Genomic DNA, 23,316 nt, shown 5'->3' on the forward strand with positions numbered 1-23,316 from the left:
GATTGGCACAGCACCCCCCGCGACCCTCATGTGGAGGATTAAACGGTAGAAGATGTATGGATGGTTGGTCACGATAAATCGGCATCTTTAAACAGTGGGTCCCTGCATCGTAAGTGTAGGAAACACTGCTCTAAATTGGCCGTAGGTGTGAATGTGAGAGTGTGAGAGTGAATGGTTGTTTGTGTGTAGCCCCCTTTACACCTGGTATTTGTGATCAGAGAGCATTTCACCACATGCATTTACACATGGTAACATGCATCTCTGGTGTCCAAAGATCTGATAGCTATCCGTCCTATTGTCCTTGATATCTTGGGCAAGCCAGTCTTCGTCAATGTTAAACCAAATGGAACTTGTACATAAAACCACTAAGAAAAAAAAGAGACCACACTAGTATTTTATTCCAAATTTTTTTTGTCTTTATTTGGATTGTAGGGCCCAGGACTTTGACACTTCTGAAAGCACCCTGACAATTAATGCTGAAACTCAAGTCAAAGTCAGCATACAGCCATGAAGCAGAGTTCAATGTGACATTTCAGTGTTAAATATTAAAAAAAAATAAAAAAAAAAATCCAGTATGTCTTTAGCATCATGCACACAGCCTGTGGATGAACATGCATGGTCCGTGTGCTGCTCTCTGTGCTCTGCAGCCTCTTTAAAAGGTATAAATATGGAGCCTTACATTGACCGAGTCATTTATGTAACTCATTAGTGGTTTCTGCTGTTTTACTCGGCAACATGAGGACAAACCAACATGCCCAATGTCGTCTGCTACTCACAACGCTTCACACTCGTACTGGAATTATGAACCCTCTGAGGAGAACGGCTCAAACACAAGGAGAAAGGGGGGGGGGAGAAAGAACATGTATGACTTTGCTCATGTTTGGATGACCTCACGCTCTTACCGCGGGGCTGTGCAGCACTCCCACTCCCCAAGCCAAGGTGATGTCGATCACTCAGCACCTCACAAATTACACAAACACAGAATTCCATTTCAATACTTTTTCTCTCCCCACACTGCTCACAGCCCTGCAGCAGTCTGAGAGATCCTCAAAACATAGAATAAAAAAAATTAGAGGATGAACAGATTCAGAGCAAATACCCATGACATTCCACCACTGTACAAATTATTAATATCCTATAGGTTAGCTAAATGTGAGCTGGCCCTTTAAGTTATGTACAAAAGAAACCCACCAGCGACCATTTCAGCAGTTAAATGAAACGCAAAAACAATGTCACTAATTAGTTGTTTCTGTTAAGGTTTAGAAAGTGACTTGATTATTAGTTAACCAAAAACATGATGTTTAAGGTAATATATATATAATATATATATTCATATGTCAAGGTTAAACAAAAAAGTCTATAAAGCAAAAGAATAAAAAAAAGGCATATGTACACGTTAACCCTGTCCCAATAAAAGATACAGACCCCACTCTCCGGCTTTGCCAGATTCATACCTTGAATCCTTTTTCCTCAGGTGCTGTGCAGTAAACAAAGCACACACAGGAGGTACATGGTTGTGGGCGATGGCACCCGAGAGCTTGACCCCCACTACATCAGTAAAATCAACCATGGCTGCTTTATTGGATGAAGGCATAGATGCAGACTATGGTGGTCGTGGCATCAGAATGTGTGGCACTGAAGATGGGAGCCAGACTCCAGGTGCAGCCGTTGATCTGTGCGCATGCACCAAAAACAGAACCACCATCAACTTGTTTGTACCATTTCCATGTTCCACCACAAGGTTGTTTTGTTAGCTGATATTCTTGCACAATATGGGTGTATCTGCATGTTTTTATCGATATGTGTGTAAACTTTTTTGTCCCTTGGTGTGTGAGTGTGTTTTACGGAAAGTCAATTTTAACATCTGGACATTCTTATGTCACCAATGATGGCCAGGTGTGTAGCTGTAATATAATTTATGTCTCAATGTGCAAGAAAGCAGCAGCATCATCTATTATTTTTTGTTATTTCTTTTGAAGGAAAAAGACTGGGGGGGGGGGGGGGAGGAACTCAAAAGTTCTCTGAGGGACAGAGGAGCTGGCAACGTCCTGATGAGTTGATTTGGGTATTTTTTGTTGGACTTTGTTGGACTAATTTGCTTCACCAGTTTTTATCATTATTTTTTTTGTTCAGAAACCAGAGGAGCAGCTGCTGAGTGTTCCGTAAAGCAGATGCTGAAAGTTTTCCCAGGCGTGGTATTGGTGGCAACTCCTCCTTCCCCCTGCCCATTCAGGCTTCCTGGGGGGCGGGCCTCTTCAGGTCCCTGATCTGTTTGACCAGGTAAGTCTTTTCATCGTTGAACTGTTCGTCCTCTGTTCTGTCGTTCTGGAACTTGCTGAGGAACTCGATGAGTTTGGTCTGGTTCTTCAGCAGGATGTCCAGGATGGGTTGCGTCTTATTGGGGTTGGCCACAAACACCTGGTTGTGGAGGAAGAGGATATTAATGAATTAAAATAATATCCACCATTTTTAAGAGAGATAGTTCAGTACTTGTACGAGGTACTGACATGAAACCATTTTGGGACATTGTTCATCTAAACATGGCCCCCTTTACACCCTATTTTATTATAAGGTTTTCAGTGATCAGATATCGATCGGATAGTGTTCCAACACATGCATTTAAACATGGCATTAACGTCTCCAGTGTCCACATCAAGATCTGATCACTATCCGATCATGGTCATCCCCACCTTACGTCACCACCCCTCTACTTCTGCAAAGATTACCTGCCGCAGACAACTGCAACACGTTCATTTAAACTTCAGTTCAATGTGGTCACAATGCATTTCCAACCACCTCCTGAAGTGGTTTGGCAGATCAGATAACAATCCATCCTCAGGTGTATTTACACCACTACTTACTAATGCTGTCAGTAAAGAAACTGGCAGAGAAAGAGCCGTTTCAGGGCTGACCATTAGAGGTTGGAGAAATCATCCATTTTCCGATGCATCGAGATTCTCTCCCAAACATTACGAATGGATAATAAGTGATCAGAACAAGAAACAAGCTGGAAAAGAGCCAAACATACATATAGTTTGGCTCTTTTCCTGTGTGAAATCAAACTAAAATACTTCAGCAACAACTTTGTTTATCTTCCACCTCTGGGTGCCGTGGAAGATAAACAAACGGCTCCTGTTGCCGACCAGCGAAAAATTTACAAAGGGATGACAAATCCACAAAACTTAGAAAAACATGAAGCTCATCTGTTGCTATTTTATATTGCAAAGGATTTAGATTTTGTTTATTTCCTTGGTTTCCAGGGAAAAATGTTGTGCCATTTTGTATTAATAAATGCTATTAGAGGTAAATACATTAGTATATAATGATGGATCTTTGAATACAGTTTTTTTACTGAATACATTAAGCTGCAATTATATAATCACTTTGAATTGAGCACCAAAGGATTCCCTATCAGAGACTCAGGCAGACTTCATGCAACAAGCCTCTGCTGGTCATAGTGGCAAGTGGAAGTGCCTGAAACACAGACAGCCAGACCCACCAAAAACAGTACTTCCATGAGAGTGAAGTAATAAACAAACGCACATGCGACTGATCTGTTGTGGAAGCAAAATATGACCCACTTCTCTTCTCTCTATGAATGATAACAGAAATAATTTTCTCTTACTCATTGTTAGTGGTTGGCTGAAGCCATTTATTGCCAAACAACTGTGTTTACTCTTTTGATATCCTAATGACAACACAAACTACCCAAATGACCCTGATCAAAAGTTTACATACCCCAGTTCTTAATAGTGTGTATTTCCCCCTTTAACATCAGTGACAGCTTGAAGTCTTTTGTGGTCGTTGTGGATGAGGCTCTTTATCTTCTCAGATGGTAAAGTTGCCCATTCTTCCTGGCAAAAAGCCTCCGGTTCCTGTAAATTCTTGGACTGTCTTGCATGAACTGCACGTTTGACGTCTCCTCAGAGTGGATCAATGATATTGAGGTCAGGAGACTGAGATGGTCACCCCAGAACCTTCATTTTGTCAGGTCAGGTCAGCTTGGCCTTGTGTTTTGGATCATTGTCATGTTGGAATGTCCAAGTACGTCCCATGAGCAGCTTCCAGGATGATGAGTGCAAATGTTCCTCCAGGATTTTTTCATAACTTACTGCATTCATCTTGCCATCAATTCTGACCAAATGTCCTGGTCCTTTGTAGCTCACACATCCCCAAAACATCAGTGATCCACCACCGTGTTTCACAGCAGGACTGGTGCACCTTTCATCATAGGCCTTGTTGACTCCTCTCCAAATGTAGTGTTTATGGTTGTGGCCAAAAAGTTCAGTTTTGGTCTCATCACTCCAAATGACTTTGTTCCAGAAGGATTGAGGCTTGTCTCTGTGCTGTTTGGTGTGTTGTAAGCGGGATAGTTTGTGGCATCTGTGTAGTAATGGCTTTCTTCTGGCAACTCGACCATGCAGCTCATCTTTGTTCAAGTGCCTCCTTATTGTGCATCTTGAAACAGCCACAACACATTTTTTCATAGTCCTGTATTTCACCTTAAATTATTTGTGGGTTTTTCTTTGCATCACGAACAATTTTCCTGGCAGTTGGGGCTGAAATTTTAGTTGGTCTACCTGACCGTGGTTTGGTTTCAACAGAACCCCTCATTTTCCACTTCTTAATTAGTTTGAACACTGATGATTGGCATTTTCAATTCCTATTTTCTTATATCCCTTTCCTGAGTATGGTTACCTTAAATAGCCATTCAAACCCGTTTGTGTCAAGTTGTGTGCATGTTATCAGGCCAAATCACCAGGGTATGTAAACTTTGATCAGGGTCATTTGGGTAGTTTGTGTTGTCATTATGATTTAAAAAGAGTTAACACAGTTGTTTGACAATAAATGGCTTCAGCCAACCACTAACCATGAGTGAAAGAAAAGTTTTTGTGTTTTCATTCATATCCTCTGACAAATGGTCAAGAAATCATTCATTCTGCCAGGGTATGTAAACTTATGAGCATAACTGTATATCGTTATTATCACCCAGCCCTACTGAAGAGCAGTGGACCAAGTACTGAACCTTGGGGAATACCCATTCTGTTTATTAAGAATAACTTTCACATTCTGCTCCCTGTTCTGAAGATACGATTCAAATAAAATCAACAAATATAGATGGGTACCGTACTATATGGGCTCAGGGCTTATAATTTTAAGTACCGTTATATCACTAAGCGCTGACATTAACGGTGCTGCAAACGTTTTTTTTTTTTTTTTTTGCCGATTGTCTGACAGATTGTTTTTTTTTTTTTTTATGTCTGACAGATTGTTGCTGTTCACATGAGGAGAGATCTGTGCGTGTCTCTGCCCCAGCCTGCTATCCTGTTTGAGCAGAAGGAGACACAAACACAGACCATCTCCCACCAAATCTCAACAGGAAAAAAAGTTCCAAAGTCTGGCTATATTTCACCAGAATTGATGCAACAGTCGTTGCCTCAAGTGCAAAAAGAGTTTTGATTGTAAAGGTGGAAATTAAACATTAACACTGTTATTCAGGAAACAGAGATAAATATTTAAATGACTTATGTTTTGTACATACTGTACATTTATTTAATTAATGACAGGTAAAATAAATGGCCGAACAGAATGTATAAATGACTATGAACACAAATATTCTCAATTAATATACAAGCAGTACCCAAAAAAGAAGTGGTATCGTTAAAATCTTACCCAAAAAAATCATTTTGAGGGTCAATTGTCGAGGCCCACGTGTCAAATTTTTGTCGAATTGTCTGCCTTATATTATTTGCTTTTTTTTTTTTTACAGCAGCAGCACTAGCAGCAATGCAGGGGTGGAAAACATTCTACACTCTACTACTCAATTTTAGGCTCAAAAACATGGCTCCAATGTCCAATATTGACCATCAAAGCAGTGATAATAAAAATGAGTGACAAAAAAATTAATAAATCCTGCAGAAAACTCTCTGCTGGCATGGATGTGTCGCCAGACGGCTCAGGTTTTTGAACCTGCGCTTGTTAGGTGTCCACCAGAGTGCAGGATATTGACTGGGTGAGATTCCGTCTTCATTTGTGTAGCTCTTGTGTTGTGTCACCCACCCCCGCCCTAAACATAAGCGCAAGGTCGTTCGCACTGCACGCGCACACACGCTTGGACACACGAACAGCCACTGGAGAGAACTATTCCTTTCCCAAAAACGGGCCTGTGACTCGTCATCCTCAACACCATCACCAGAGACTGAAGGGAGCCTGGACAGCAGGCTCACCTTTTCGTGCACAGCTTCCTTAACCTTGTTGGTCGTGACCTTTAGGTGTTTGTGACATTTCAACATTTTTTTTTTGTCAAACGTGTGCAGGTGTCGATTGTCGGTCGTTTTGTCGAAAAAAAAGTCCCATCCCTACCATCAACTGCTTGTTAATGAAGACACAGTATTTGCTTTTACCTTAAAAACGTGGAAGGCCTCAAACTGAATGTTGCGGCTTTTGTCTCGTAGCAGATTCATCATTAGCTTGAGATTTTCTGGCTTGCTGATATATTTCGTCATTATGATGAAATTGTGCCGATCAAGAAGCAGCTCACCCAGTAACTACATCATGACAGAAAAGGGAAAAAAAGCAGATAGAATTCAGTTCAATATGTTAATTTAACAGCATAATAAATACATAAATACATATTAACACATTCAACTTTAAAACTATAGAGGAAAGTACAGTCAACACAAAGTATAACTCCTAAAAATTATTCCAGAGTTTGGACACACCACTAGATGGCAGTCATGTCAAAAGAATAGAACAGAGGAGAAACCCAACTCTGTCATAACCGTGTCTTTAAATAGCTCTCTAAACAGAGTTGCACTACTAGATGAAACCTGTTTACTGGCAAGATGTGTGATTCTTACCTTGAGGGACTGTCTTTTAGTCACGTAGTTTTCTGAGTGGAGTAACTTTTCATATTCACTAAAGAACTGGAGGAGGAGGAAGAAAAGAAAATGTGTCAAGTAGTAGTTTTGACAACTGCATATTAAAATAAGGGACAGGAAAAAGGCAAGATTAATCCCGTCACAAATGACTCACAACTAGGGATTTGATGTGCATCGTGACACGATTAAAAATCGGTACAAATGCGTGACGCTTCGCACCGGTTGACAGAAAAAATTTATCACAAATGCGAGAGAAGTAGGATAAGTTCCAATTTCTTCTTTTTTTTTTTTTTAGAAATAGGTTACATTATCTTACATACAGTCACTACGTAGGCACGGGGCACAGAACGAGGGAAGACATGGCAACGGTAGGCAACAACTTTGAGATAGAGGACGCACCGAGCTGTTTAAAATCACCTGTGTGGCGGCATTTTGGATTCCCTATATACACAAATACCACCGGTGAGAAATGGACAGACAGAACCAAAACAGCATGTAAATATTGCAAGAGACTGCTAACATATAGCGGCAACACGAGCAACATGCAGCAGCATATTAGCCGCTACCACAGTGAGAAGTAACGTTACGCCACCTGGTGAGCTGCCAAACTATAATACGTCATATCTTAATACACACAGCACATGTTTTGACTCTAAATGGCCAATTTCTCACTTCAAATTATCTTAAAACTGCATTCCGTGACACAGAAAAGTGAGAAATGGCCACCATTTCAATGTTATTCCGCTTCCACAGTCTTTCTCTCTCGGACGCCATTGCTCATTGTAGCTAAAAGCACAACAACCTTGCTTAGCGACCCCTACTGATCGGGCGGGAAATTACAGTGAGTATCCGTCACCACGACGGAGAAGTATGAAGGCTCGAGGGGTCTCCGTGGTTGCGCAGTCGGATAACGCATACGCAGTCAGAGAAGTATAATGTGAGAAAATTGTATTGTGAACAAAAAATCGTGAACTGTATCAGGTCGTGAGTTGAGTGTATCGTTACAGCCCTACTCACAACCTTTAATAAAAACCCCTAAAGTTATTAGAAACTATCATCTCAGAAACGGAGTGTTTTATTAAAGCAATCTTTACCTTTCTGGCATTTTTACACTTTTCTTTTGTAATCTTAAATTGCTCCTAATAAGCGTATGGCACACTAAAATGTAAAAGAAACCCACCAGGTGTTGAAACTCATCATTAGTTAATTCTCATATATTTCTGATAAAACTTGTGAACCACGCACCTCTCTGGCAGGGTGGGACTTGGGTGAGGGACTTTGATCATGCTCAAATTTTAACTAAGTGCTGTGAGACATGCAAGAAAGGTAAGTATTGCTTTAAAATACTTGAGATTAATTCATTTGTTCATTAGGAAAAATTAATGCTTTTCATATTGGAGTTTTTCTTACAGTTGTACAATGGATTTGTCAGATTCAGAAAGCCACTATTGACTTTAACACAATTAGGGCTCAACAACTAATCCATGACCTGACTGATAATCGATTATGTTATTATTTTTTATCATTCCTGCCTGTGGCCATCAGACTGTTACTGTGGCGGTGCGCAGAAAAAAAGGCCCGTCTGTCTGCACACTCTATAATATAATATACTATAATTGCAATGCCTTGACATTGGTGAGGCAAGTACACACAGTCCCAGCCATACCAACACAATTTTGGTTGGCTCTAAAAAAAATACTAGCTAAAAGCCTGCCAAGGTGAGACTAATAATAATAATAATATTTATAATTTATCTGCCATGCTACTGGTATATAAAAATCAAATCATTCAGATTTTGCTTTAAAAATTAGGTTTCGAGTTCAGTGCAGACTGCAGACTTACTTTGACATAATTTTGCTCCAGAAACTCTGCACTCAGTAACTTGTGTCTTGTGAGGAGGTCCTGAAAAAAGAAATACACAGCATTAGAAATGAATGTTAACAACTGGTGTTGACCTCAGAGGTAGAGGAATAATTAGTTAATGCGCTCCATGAGGGTGCATTGAAGCAGTGTTTTTCTCCAGTTCTAAGAGTATTTCTACTCCAACCTGGATGTGATGCTAGATCACCACAGAGCTACACTGTCCTTTATGCTGAACGGTAAGCAGAGGAGTCTGTGGGTAGAATTTTTTCCAGTCTTTGTCAAGATGACTACTCACTATTCCACCACTTAATACCAGGGGTTTCAACATAAAACAGTCATGACCTTTTGTTTCCAAAAAGCCTACAGTCCAATTTGTGTAAAATGTACTCAAATGACAGCAAAACAAACAGACAGTGTAAAATGGGGATTCAGAGAACTGACCTCATGAAATGAGACAAATCAACCTCATTGAAACCTCCAAAATAACTTACTTTGAAAGTGGCAAATGCATCTGAGGCGATGTCGAACGTAGACATTTCCACATATCTGAAGAAGTCGTAAAACTGCTCTGAACTCAGTGTGATTTTGGCCAGCGGTTCATGTCTGATGCACTCCCTCAGCATGATACCACAGTTTAGGGCAATCTCTGGAGACTCATACCTGGACAGATCACAAACAATGGACATTGGTTTATTCATCCGTGTATACATCTGCTGGTGCACTGAAGTAAAACATAAATGAAGTGCCAAATGCTACTATAATAGTCAGGCTACTAATGAAGAATAGTGGTGAAAACTTAAATAAATACAGTTTAGTATATAAAAAAAACATCTTACACAACACATTCATGTGTGTTTTCTCAGAACACATTGTTGGGTAAAGGTTTGAAATCTTTCTTTAAACTAAACATCTGTAGTACTAAGGACATTGCAATAGTCTGGGAAGCCTCCAAAGCGTATATAAGAGGAAAACACACTGTAAATAATGTATAGAAAGTAAATAATGTATAGAAAGTGAAATTAAAAGATAGATTGAAAACTAATTTTAAGATATAATCTCCGCTATTAAACAGGAATAAATTAGTTACCTCAACAACTGAGATAAACAAGACATTTCAACAATATTATGAGAAACTATATACTTCAACGGTATCTTGTACTGATAAACAAAGGGAACAATAAGTGTTTTTCTCTAATATTGATATGCCTAAACAGATCAAGCACGGAAGTTAGAGTCACCTACTGTATAACTGAAGGGGTAATAAGGAAGGCTGCATCATACTTTATCTTATTTGATTTTATTTTATTAGTGCTTCACAGTTGCACAGAGGGGCTTGTTTTGCAATGTCATTTCACTGGGGTGTACTTGTACATCCACATGTGACAAATAAAACATCTTGAATCTTGAATCTTGAATACTGGAAATAATAAGTAATAACAAATTTCCTGCAGAGTATTATTAAGAATATATCTACATTCTTGCCCCAGTATTGAAGGTTTACGAGGAGGCTTTTGAGAAAGGCCACATACCACCAACATTTAATACATATATATATATTTATTTATTTTTTAATCAATTTTTTCCCTATTTCTATTGGTGTTTTGTGTGGTTTTTCTATTTTGAAAAACCAACACCAACACCAGTTTGTGTTATTTGTGTACAGTTTATTTTTGTAACTTCTGGGAGAAAAAGGCAGCTAGCCTAAGCTTTTATTTATGCAAGTTATTTTTTTGTACAGTAAGTAAGTTTTATTTGTTTTGAATGAAAAAAATTAACTTTTGTCTTAAGTTTGTCTTTGTGTGATCACATTATCACATTACTTATACAAACTGTATTGTTTTGATGCCATAATTTGCCTTAACACACTATGCATTGTATCAATTTTTTCGTTTGAATCGAATCGTGACCCTAAGAATTGGAATCGAATGATGAGCCACTCAAAGATTCACATCCCTATAATATAGGCTTTGCTAGTCTGAGTAGTTTTACATCAAGATATCGAAACCGTACCGATACCGTGGCCCCAAAACCATGATGCATACCGAACCATGGGAAAACTGTACCGTTGCATCCCTACTATCTACAGTTCTTTTTTTATGGGGGGCAATAGTCCCTCAGCTCAGTGGATGAGTTAGTTTGCTGATGGCAGCTGATGGCACCATGACAACAATCCTCTCAGATCACTCTCACTTTAACAGCAGATGAGTCACAAGAAACGCAATGCGTTCTGGCTGTTTTTTTTTTCTTTCCCTTCATGGTGCATGGCCAGAGCAGCTGATCAAAGGACAGCAAATACTTAAGTTTACTTTTGAAATCAAATTCAGTTTACCAAGACTGGTCTTTATTATTGTATATCCTTGTATTAACCGTCATTTACTCTCTGCATGTGATCAAGGACAATAAGGAATGACCATTCAACACCCCATAACCATTAACCCAATTTATGTATTTATAAAGCGCTTTCCTAGCCTTGATGACCACTTGAAGCTACTTTACACTTCAGTTTTGCTATTCACAACCATTCTCTCACACACTCATAGAGTGTATCTATATACTCTATCACAAATCTATTATAACTATTCACATGAATAGCTGTCAGGAGAAGGTTTTAATGTCTTTGATTTAAAGTGCCATGACTTGCCATCATGAAGACAATGCCGGGAATCATAACCACAATCATCTGGTTAAAAGACAAGCTGATCTACCACTGAGTCAGATAAGCTTATGTTATGTGTAAGGCGATTACCATAGCATGATCAATAGCTTCACAAATGTGTGTGTTAAAAAGAAAAAAAATGAACAATGCGAAGTACAGTGTATGTCTCTCTCTCTGTGTGTATGTCTCTCTCTGTGTGTGTGTGTGTGTGTGTGTGTCTTACCCTTTAAGCAACATGAAGAGGATGTTCTGCTGGGTGCAGAGGTACTCCACTGTAGGTGTTCGAGTGCCAATCTGACGCCTCAGGATGTTGTTGAAGATCTGAGCCACATCTTTCTTACCCTGAAGTAACGGAGTGACAATTATCAGTCTTTATGAAAACAAAGTGCACCTGGTTCACACTGGATGCATCATGCGCCTCCTGTCTGTGTGTGTGTGTTCATGTTCACACTGGTTGCATGTCTGTTTCGCTCGTCTCCACACACCACCAATATGGTTATGACTTCATTTATCTCTCAAAGAAAGCATCACAAGATTTTTGTGAGAGTGGGAGAGATAATTAATCTGCACAGCTGCTGAAATAGTTCAAAATATGCAAAACAGTTCCGTCTTTGTCCAGTCCTTTCTGTGTTGTTAATTTTCATGTAGCGGTGGGTTTTTAATGACTGTTATTACTATGGTACTTTGACGCTTTTGATTGGTGCTGCAAGCAATCCCTTTATATTGTCAGGTTGAGGGAAGGAAGAAGAGGAATGAAGGTTAGTAGGAGCAAGACAGAATACCAGGTAGACAGTAGAGGTAGAAAATGTGGATGCTTTTAACTACCTGGGGTCAACCATCCAAAAAGTTGCAGGGGAACTGTGCCAATCTCAGCTGACATAGGGCAATAGGTGGCAAGAGTGTCCATTTAGCACCAATATATAAACAAGTACATTTTAAAAGCAACACAATGTATGATTTCAACCTTTAAATATTGCCTCCAAGATTATATTGCAGGGTGAATGGCACCTCTGTCAAAGCCCAAGCAGGTCTGCATTGGCACGGTGTAATTCTGGTTTTGGATCCAAGACAAACTATTTGTATAAATTACTATAGGCTACTGTACCTGCTCAGAAAACATGGTTGTCCAACTTCAGAGTTCACCAGTATTGGCTTGTCAATAGGCTACGTGCACAATGGAACTTCCACCTCACAACCGTGGCTGCCGGTACGCTGGGCTGCTTCCAGTAGGTTGTGTTGTTGTTGTGATTTCCCGGAGACGCTAGTGAAGTGCTAAGTAGTAGAGTCAATTTTGTAAGAACGTCAGCCCTACATTGTTGTGTACCCCTTTGCACAAATGTGTCTCGGTACAATAGTACGATAAACTTTCCTAAGTTTCAGGTGAATGCGTGTGTGCGAGCCGAATGGATGGTGAGGGTACGGTGGGATGAGGACGAGGACATCTGAGTTTATATGTCCTTGTCCTCAAATTAAACGTTGCTTCTTTTTTAAAAGTCTTACCGCTATATAAGTATTTAATAAGCACGTCACAAGACTGAGTGCAGCATTTGCTGTTCACTGTTGGTACTTGGGAATCATTCCAAGTATAAAGAGCAGGTACGGCACCTTTCTAAAATCTCGTCAATTTCCCCTGCTTAACAACAGAATTGTCCTTTTTGAAATGCCAGCTGCAAGCGTGAGTGAAGTCGTCCCGCCGTACCCTCACCATCCATTCAGCTCGCACACACACATCCCCCAGAAACCTATGAACGTTTATTGTACTATTGTGAGACAAATTTCTATAAAGGGGCACACAACAATGTAGGGCTGACGTTCTGACTTTTTGATACGATAACCGTCTCTCTTGTATTCGAAATCCGCTCATTTTTACTAATAAAATTTACTCTACTACTTAGCACTTCACTAGTGTCTCCGGGAAATCACTACAACACAACCTACCGGAAGCAGCCCAGGTTACAGGCAGCCGCGGTTGCTAGGCGAAAGTTCCATTGTGCACGTAGCCTATACAGTTTACCAACCGTGGGGGGACCCCGACAGTGAATTCTAAATTCAAGACATGCAGATTTTTTTTTCCTCACAAGTATGTTCTTACAGTATGAATACAGCATTTATAAAATAAGATCAATGTACTGTATGCCTACATAATATTAAATTAGCTCCCATTTTTACACTCCCATCCATTTAGTAGTTTTACCCTTTGTTTAGTTGTACTGCCAACAAAGCACATTAAATCTCACCTCAAAGTCGATGAGCTGTAGGTCTGCTATCAGGGTACTAAGTAAGCCACTGTTGTAGAGCTCCTGGGCGAGCTGGGCCACTGCTTCTGTCTGGGGCTCTTTCTCATGAGTCCCATAAAGGATCTCCTTCATGGCCACCAGGCTCTTCGACACCTCCTCTGTGGCCTACATGCATACACAAAAACATGTATGTACACTCAAGCACCGATTTCAAGCTTTAATAAGCTCCTACAAATGCCACTTTCCTGGTAACAGTGGATAACTGGACTGGGGAGAGATTCACCATACCTTCTCTGCCTTTTTGTCAGAGATGTCATGCTTCTCAAGCACCATCATGCTGTCCTTCAGGTTCTTGACTATGTCTGCTGGCGACTTGTGGGACTTGCCAAATGGGAAAGGCATGGTGGAGAGTTACCACGAGCAACCAGACAGCAGACTGTCCACCTGAGGAGATATTATAAAAACACTTTTACTTAATGCTCTGTAAAGATAGAGAGTCCACTATAACAGACTCCGACTATCTGATACTGGGCTCAAAAAAACTGAGGTAGATGATGTAAACTATGTGATCACAAATATACCTATACCTGTGACTGGCAGATTATTTTGATCATAATAATAATGTAGAGGTAACAATAAGACCATGCAAGGTTAAAGAAAACAACTTGAACTAGAAGTGTGGTTGTATGAGGTAGTGACAAATTGTCAGTATCAACTACATTCTGCAAGCTTGCAGCACTGACAACACACACTTGCTCACAGTATCTGCCAGTAAACCCTCCTAAATGTTACACACTTGACCTTGAGATTTAGAATATCTAAAGAACATGGTTCACCATTTATTTAAACAGCTTTTTCCAAATAGAAAATTAAGTTTGTCTCGTTTAGTGAAACAAACATATCAAAGAAAATAGTTCATGTCTGAAAATGCCTTGGATGTCATTGTATCTTGTATATCTTGTATCTCATAAGAAACTGAACTATCCCTTTAATACTAGTAAATTGCATAAACTGTGAATGAACTGTGAACACCAGATGAAGAGATATATTGTATCTTTATTCCATGTCATATTTAGAGCTGACCTCTCAAGGAGAGGTCTATCTCGTGGATCTCCAGGATATTGTTGTTTAATTATTAACCATGAAACATTTGTTATAACGCAAGCCTTCTTACAAAATGGCCCACTCCCTATACAGTGACTAACACATCTGAGTAAGCACATGACTGTACTTTAGACAGTCTCCTACTATCTATATAAAAACATGTCATTTCTCATAGATATAAAACTCTGCAGCTCTAGAGCATACATGACAACATGTCACAGCTGTCTCTAACGTAGGTTACTTAACAAGGGCCCTTATCTACACAATTCTCTGACCCACCCAATCGCTCAACACTATGGGGTAAAAGACAAGTTTTCTGAACGGATAAGAAAGAAGCCGAGAGAGCTGGGGCCAACATAGAGGTAACTAATAAAAGTATAATCCCATCAATATTTCTGTAAGGATGGTCAATATGGCTTATAAATAATACCTGGATATTTTTAGTCTACAGTCGGGTCCATAAATATTGGAACGACACAATTCTCTTCTTTTTGGCTCTATACACCACTACAATGGATTTGAAATGAAACGAACAAGATTTGCTTTAACTGCACACTTTCAGCTTTAATTTGAGAGTATTTATATCCAAATCAGGTGAACGGTGTAGGAATTACAATACTTTCTACATGTGCCTCCCACTTTTTAGGGGACCAAAAGTAATGGGACAATTGACTGAAAAGCTATGTGGACAGGAGTGGGCTATTCCCTCATTATGTCATCTTCAATTAAGCAGGTAAAAGTTCCAAGGAGCTGTAAACTGTCAGTGAAGCAAGCCATCATTAGGCTGAAAAATCAAAACAAACCCATCAGAGAACTAGCAAAAACATTAAGTGTGGCCAAAAGAACTGTTTGGAATATTCTTAAAAAGAAAGAATGCACCGGTGAGCTCAGCAACACCAAAAGACCTGGAAGACCACGGAAAACCACTGTGGTGGATGACAAAATAATTCAAGACAAGATGAGAATTTGCCTAAAAAAAACAACACCCAAAAAAACAGTTACAATTCTGGAAGAACATCCTATGGACAGATGAGACCAAGATCAACTTGTACCACAGTGATGGGAAGAGAAGAGTGTGGAGAAGGAAATGAACTGCTCATGATCCAAAACATACCACCTCATCAGTGAAGCATTGTGGTGGTAGTGTCATGGCTTGGGCATGTATGGCTGCCAATGGAACTGGTTCCGTTGATATTGATGATGTAACTCAGAGGTGTCAAACTCATTTTCACTGAGGGCCACATCAGCATAATGGTTGCCCTCAAAGGGCCAGATGTGACTAAATGTAAACGCACCCTCAGAAAAGGACTTCGAAGCATGGGTGATTTCTTCAGCCACAATAAAGCTAGCTTTCACCGCTGCATCGTTTTTGGTTATGGCTTTTGTGAACACATTCTGCTGTGATCGCAGTTTGCCTTCTAATTGTTTGACAATTTGCTGTTTTTCTTGAAGGCTACCTTTGACACACTTGGCTCCTTGCTTGACGTCAAAATGCCAGCGCAGATTGTACTCTTTGACGACCGACACCGCCTCATAACACAAAAGACATACCGGTTTTTCTGCCTTCCAACGGCATCGATCTTTCTCTTCCTGGTTATTTTGGGATCATTTGTGGATATTTCAATCTCAATTTAATTCGTCGCATGATGCATATACAATGATACACTGCAATCTAGTGGCGGGATGCCGTCACTTCACGGGTAACAACAATCGCCATGCATTGTGGGAAATGTACTTTATGGTCAACACACGCCTTAAAGCAGCATAGACCTTGCGGGCCACATAAAATGATGTGGCGGGCCATCTGGAGTTTGACACGTGATGTAACTGCTGACAAAAGCAGCAGGATGAATTCTGAAGTGTTTCCAGCAATATTATCTGCTCATACTCAGCCAAATGCTTCAGAACTCATTGGACGGCGCTTCACAGTGCAGATGGACAATGACCCAAACCTTACTGCAAAAGCAACCAAAGAGTTTTTTAAGGCAAATACGTGGAATGTTATGCAATGGCCAAGTCAATCACCTGGCCTGAATCCGATTGAGCATGCATTTCACTTGTTGAAGACCACACTGAAGGGAAAATGCCCCAAGAACAAGCAGGAACTGAAGACCGTTGCAGTAGAGGCCCAGAAGAGCATCACCAGGGATGAAACCCAGCGTCTGGTGATGTCTTTGCCTTCCAGACTTCAGGCTGTAATTGACTGTAAATGATTTGCAACCAAGTATTAAACAATGAAAGCTTCATTAATGATTGTTTGGTTTGTCCCATTACTTTTGGTCCCCTAAAAAGTGGGAAGCACATATAAAAAGTGTTTTAATTCCTACACCTTTCACTTGATTTGTAAATGCCCTCAAATTAAAGCTGAAAGTGTGCAGTTAAGCACAACTTGTTTGTTTAATTTCAAATCCATTTTAGTGGTGTATAGAGTAAAAAAGAAGGCAATTGTGTAGTTATGGTATATTTATGGACCAGACCGTTTATCCTGAAGATATATGGAGATATAAAGCTACAAACAGGTCGTTTATCTGGATTTGGGAAAGGTTTGCTTTTGAGAAGTGTGCGTTCTCAAATGAGTGTCAATACAAGCTTATATAAAATAGCTACCATTTATGTTCTTAACACCTTAGTTCATTTATAAATATGGTTGAATTCTGCTATAGCACAAATAATTAGGCTTAAAATGAAAGTATTATACCTTTTTTAATACAATGTTGTTTTTCACCAATATGTATTATATGGTGAAATATGTATTTAAATATATTAAATATATTTTGAATATAATAAATATTATTATGTATGCTACAGCCTTAAAAACCAGGAAAATTCATCACAGTTGCCTTATCACAATATCCAAAATCCATATATTGTCTCATGTGATATAGATATAATATTGATAAAATTACCAGCCATATCTAGACACATTAAACACAAAAAGAGGCAGAAGTCAAACAGTATGACTAGAACTAAACTGATGTCCTGACTCCTCTAAACTCTAAACACAAGCAGCAGTCTTCCTCTTAGGTCTTGGCAGGGAATCAGAAAGCAACGCTGAGGCCAGGAATAAAAACTAAGCAGCACCAAAGTGGGAGGTGCACTTCACCATTCGTGATGTGTCAGGAGCGACTGGACTGAAATATTAAACCCGTCATAGGTTTCACTCGTGAATCTGGTACACCGGTTTGCCCTTGCTTACATCACACTATTAGTGGAGACACACCTAAACTTCGCCAGGTGGCCAAATCCGACTTTTGCTCAAGCTAATTCTCGTTAATGTAGCCAGCAGGCAACATAACCACCTCTGTGATCTTGACTCAGTATCAGTGACGCAAATGAGGAGGCAACACATATGGCAGGTTAAAAGTCAGCTGCTCAGTCACGATGAATCCTTTACAGATGAGGTACCGAGTGCTGGTAGAATGTCTGACCAACAAACGTCACATGTGTGCTCTGGGCCTGACTTTTTAAATAAACGGACCAAACATGGACCTACAAGCAGAAACAAACTCCAAACCCCGAACGACAGTCACACCAGACTTAACATGTAAACAATTACATAAGCAGGAAATCGTAGCGTCTTCCAGAATATCAATTAAATATAACCAGAAGACAAACAACGTCACTGTCACCTTACAGTTGCTGTGCAGCAAGCTAGCGACCCCTAGGAGGAGCTGGCTAATGCTACTCTAATTATTTCACGAACTTGTTTACAATTGTAGCAAAGCTCATGCTGTTACATGTATTTATAATGCAAGTATTTTCACACATTTAAAACGTAAACAACTTGCAAATATGCTGCCGTGTGCGCTGGTCACCATGAAGCTTGACAGTGAGCACCGCCCATCTGTGACTCCATGCCCGGTTTGTGATGGTGTGAAGCCTGCCAACTTTGCGCAATACCAAGAAAAAATTGATACACTGTCACTTAGAAAAATTGTGTTTAGCATATGCAAGAACATGCACAGTAATATACGTTTACGCTCTCCATACGTTAGTTTAGTTAGTCTGTTTGTAAGCAAACGTGGTCTGTAATTAATATATAAATCACGGTCCACCTAACAACAGAGCTGCTGTGCTGCTTTTCCTGTCAATGTGTGTACTTGCGAAACACACCAACACACAAAGCCTCAGCAGGCCCAATGCTTTCCAACAATACTTAGCTGTCCCAACGCTGTGTGAAATAGTCAATGGCGCAGGGAGTGTGGGCATTTCATTATAGCCTTTGTATTGTAACGGTTGTGCTGCTAACTTAGCATAGCGTTAGCGAGGCCTGACAGCGGCTCCTCGCATTCGTGCTATGAAGCCCATGCTTGACATTAGCTTCAGCTAAAGGGTTTCCATTTGCTGAGGGCTCTCCGACAAGCTAGGCTAACTACGAGACACCCGTTTTAATCTGAGAAACCCTCAACGCTTGTGAATATAAATATATATATACATATACGTACACTGCATTTCGTATTCAACACATTACCTTATAACTGGCGTTTTCACAAGTTCTCCCCGATTTGTCTGGATAGCTAGAAGCTACTGGGGACTCCTTGGAACAAGAACTGCTTTGTTTTCCGTGTTCGTCGCCTCCTCTTGTTTGCACTATCGTTAATTGTGAGGCCCCAGTAGTCGGACTGCTAACACCAACAGCGGAGCAATGATCAATGCCCCAGCGTCTACCGCCCCCTGTGGCCGCCTGATAATCATGGCAGGCAGCAGAGGTGTACTCTCCAATACCGGCAGTTGGTCGTAGGAGGGCGCTCTCTGTCCGTGATGTGAGAACACTGTCAGGCTAATATGATAATGTTCTCTTCTTCTTCTTTTGGCTTTTATTGGCGGTTGGCGACCAGCTTTTAGGCGCATTTACTGCCACCTACTCGACTGGAGTGGGGAACATGAGTTGGTCAGAGCTAGATTAATTACAAAAATAATAATCATAATCATAATAAATAAACCCTATACCTGTGTCCTTTAGATATTTCATTAAAACAATCATCCCTTTTTTGATGTACTCCCTAATAAATTCTTTAAAGTCACTTCCAGCTTTTCTTCTGTCAGCATTTGGATAACTTCCTGTCGTTCTTCCATGTACTTACTACACTCCAGCAACACATGTTGGACTGTTTCTGGTTGTGTACATTGTCAACACAAATCTGCTGGATGTTTCTTTATTTATCTTAGTGTGTGATTGAGTCCTGTGTGCCCTATTCTGAGTCGAGTTAAGAGGTTCCTGCCTCATATTTCACTATTTTTGACTTGTGGTTGTATAATGTAAAGATGTCTTCCTGTGTCCATACTATCCCAACTTTTCTGCCAGATTTTGTACATGTGTTTATTGATAATAGATTTGATTTCTGCCCTGCTTAATGGTATTTAGATGTTTATTGTGTTTGATTTTAACGCTTGTTTGGCCAATATATCTGCTTCTTTATTACCTTCGACTCCTACATGAGCAGGAACCCAGAGGAATGAAACATCCACACCTTTATTGTGTAATCTGTATATTCAATTTGATATTTCCAGTAAAAGATCTTGCCTGCATGAGTTCCCTGATTGGATAATTGTCAGTGTTGAGATACTATCTGTTGCTATTGTTACTTTGTGTTGACTACTATCTTCTACCCACTGCAATGCTAATATTATCCCCATCATTTCAACTGTATATACTGAGAGATTATCCCATGTCCTGTTTTTGATGCCTATGTTAAATTTTGGGATGTATACTGCTGTTCCTGTAACTGACAATAACATTGTGCAGCCCTAATTTATATTATACTATACCACTTGGGGCTGTAATATTTTCTATAGACTGATGAAAGTGGTTATACACAGACAACATTTCCTGTTGAAAAAAATAGGAAAGGTTTAATGTATTTACTGCATAGTGGATCCTGTTTTTTTTTGTTCTGCTGTTGTGTTTTTTTTTTTGCCCTGCTGACATGATATTTTCTTAACATGTTCCTAAAATTAGACATAGTCTTATGAGTCACATCAGCAGTTGAGGTGATGTATTCAAGGGGCTGTCTAAGAGTGGTAAATGGTAAACCACTAAATCACACAGTACAAATACTATTATATATATATAATACTAATACTATTTTCTGTTTCCTTCCATAACTTGTGCTGTCCCCATTCACATTATAACAATGTGTCAATCATGCTCTGATTCTTCTGTCTCCTTCTCCAAACAGGCATGCTGAACGCTGTCGAGTGTATGCAGGGAAATGACTCTGCATGAGCACCTTATATTATACAACCCTAACTATTCCTTTAAAGCTGTAGCGTGTGATTTTTGAATATCAACATGTTCATTCAATCCATTGTCAAATGAGTTCACACACTGGTGATTAGGTCTATCAGTTCCACACTGTGTTTCTCTGTATAACTGTGTTTCGATGGCATGTTACTCAGCAACATTCCCTCACTGCACACAGGAAGTGATTTGTTTTATGTCAATACGGACAGAGACAACAGCCACATTGAGCTAGTAAAGCGAGACGACTGCAAACAGGTTGAAATATGACTGACTACACAAAGAAGTGCCCACTCTGGGCATTTTGGACATGTTCCTGGTAATTGTTAGGGTTTAGGATTTTAATTATTTATTTATTTACAGTTTGACATTGTTCGCCTTGATTTTTGTGTTGGACGTCTCTTCCTGTAACGGCACTCTTACCAGTGGCTGGCAGTCTCCCTTGCCAGAGCAGGCAATGAAAAGTGGCCCTGATACCAGCTACTATGCTCGTGCAAACGCAACTTAACTGTGCTGTGCCAAAAGTATACATTACAGTGTATACAATCACAGAATAAAGAAAGTCAGGGCAACTAAGGAAATAACACAAAATATATCGTAACAAGAATAGACCAAACAATCTCCAAAATTAAGAAGAGAAAGATGACAATGTTAAAGATAATGACAGCAAGGTGGGACTATGCCTACATGTCTACATGAAAATGCAAGGGTGGCGTTTTGAGATTTCCCCACTGTGGGACCTGTTTTTACGTTGAAATTCCAATGACTCCAATGACAGTGTCAGTGATCCCTGTTGTTGATGTGGATAAAAAGTCGATAGGATCAAAAGCATAACAAAAAAACTTAAGAGGATTCTCCTGAACTTTTCATTTTCGTGTGTACCCTGTGCCGTCAAGGACCCATTAACTCCCTTGAAAGGCCTCTGGTTGGTCACTATTACCTGTTTCCTCCTCTCTCTCTAGCATTATGATTGGCCCCAGTAATGAGCCTCAGCCTCCTCCTCCTCCTCTTGTGAGCAGACTTTTTGGACTTGGTTATTACTCTCTTCGTGCTCATTAGGTTTGGATGAATAGCGGCCTTTGTTTGGACGCAGTTCCCACGACCCGGCATTCGCCTGGCAGTCGCGTGGCTCTGAAACACCCGCCCCACGCAAACTCTGAGCGGAACTGGACATCTGGTCACTCTGACATCTGACACTGAACAACAGATTTGTTGGAAACGTGATCAAGGCTGTGCCAGCACAGTGGACATCTGTCCCACTGTCCAGCTACAGAGTCAAATTATACAGGACATTGGCAGCATTTATATAATTCATAGAGGTAATAATACAAAATATAACATTTTATTTATAAGCGCCTTTCAAAGTACCCAAGGACACAGAAAATAATGAAGTAATAATAATAATCAAATAAAAAAATGTAAAACAGCTATAAAACACAGAAAATATAATTTATATAGATAATTTAAATAGAGGGAGAGAGTCAATGTTTTGGGTGGGAGTGAAGACCAGAGACGAGGGGTAGAGCGGCTGAAGGCTATGCTGCCCATGGTGCTGTGGCAGGCGCAGGGCACTCAGCTGGATGGAGGAGGATACCTGAGAGCAGGAGGAGGTGATAGTGGAGATCAGACAAATATGGAGGAGCGGGATCATGAATGGGCTTGATTGTGTACAGAGAATTGTAAATTATATTCTGACATTGACCGGAAGCCAGTGCAGCTGCTGGGGGGAGAAGAGAGGGGGGGTGATGTGATGAAATCAGGGGAGATGTCATGTGATGAAATCAGGTTTTTTTTGTGATGACTGAAGCGGTTGAATTCTGGACCATTTGAAGCTTATCTCAAGTTATTTGGTTTCATTTCGTAGTTGCATTTTGCGCACATTTGCACATCTGTTTAAAAAGCCATTGAACTGGTTTACTTGTTTACAGCAATCACCACACTTGAGGCTTAGAACTGAATGGTTGCCAGTTCAAATCCATGGCTGGGTCAACAATGGCTGGGGCGTCCTTGAGCAAAGCACCCCATTCCCCATTGCTCCCCAAGTGCAGATGCTGCCCACTGCTCCTGCTCCCCTTGTTTGTGTTCAGGACTGGTGCATTATAGGTTAAATGCAAAAATAACTATAGGCTAATTAAATCAAGAGTTTAAAACAAGAGTGACACTAGTTTGGTGTGAAAAGAAATCAATCAATAGTCAAGCACTGGGGACTCCGAGGTGGTTGGAGGTGGTCCTCAAATCAGATTCCACTTCGGGCACCATAAAGTCTCTGGGCCTGCAGTGTGTTCATATAAAATATGATACAGATTTGTTCTGTATGAGGGCACATTTATTCTC

At 40.1% G+C, this 23,316-nt stretch overlaps 1 protein-coding gene across 1 annotated transcript; it reads right to left on the reverse strand.

Annotated features, from left to right (window-relative positions):
* Positions 1 to 412: 412 nt before the first annotated feature.
* Positions 413 to 19,344, reverse strand: cab39 (calcium binding protein 39). Its single transcript, XM_083886646.1, has 9 exons — positions 19,213 to 19,344; positions 13,926 to 14,081; positions 13,638 to 13,802; positions 11,624 to 11,742; positions 9,236 to 9,404; positions 8,724 to 8,783; positions 6,861 to 6,926; positions 6,405 to 6,548; positions 413 to 2,418 (listed from the first exon to the last, which is right to left on the reverse strand). Exons 2-9 carry the CDS (start codon positions 14,037 to 14,039, stop codon positions 2,230 to 2,232), a joined length of 1,026 nt encoding a protein of 341 aa, XP_083742772.1. The 5' UTR covers positions 14,040 to 14,081; positions 19,213 to 19,344; the 3' UTR covers positions 413 to 2,229.
* Between the last annotated feature and the right edge of the window lie 3,972 nt (positions 19,345 to 23,316).

Source organism: Microchirus variegatus (assembly GCF_963457635.1).
Source record: "Microchirus variegatus genome assembly, chromosome: 3".
NCBI lineage: Eukaryota > Metazoa > Chordata > Actinopteri > Pleuronectiformes > Soleidae > Microchirus > Microchirus variegatus.

Coding starts and splice junctions, on each gene's coding strand:
- cab39 (XM_083886646.1), bottom strand. CDS start 14,039: ATGCCTTTCCCATTTGGCAAGTCCCACAAGTCGCCAGCAGACATAGTC. Junction 11,743..13,637: donor TACAGCTCATCGACTTTGAG/GTGAGATTTAAT, acceptor CCGTTACTTCAG/GGTAAGAAAGATGTGGCTCA. Junction 6,549..6,860: donor CTAAAAGACAGTCCCTCAAG/GTAAGAATCACA, acceptor GTCATGATGTAG/TTACTGGGTGAGCTGCTTCT.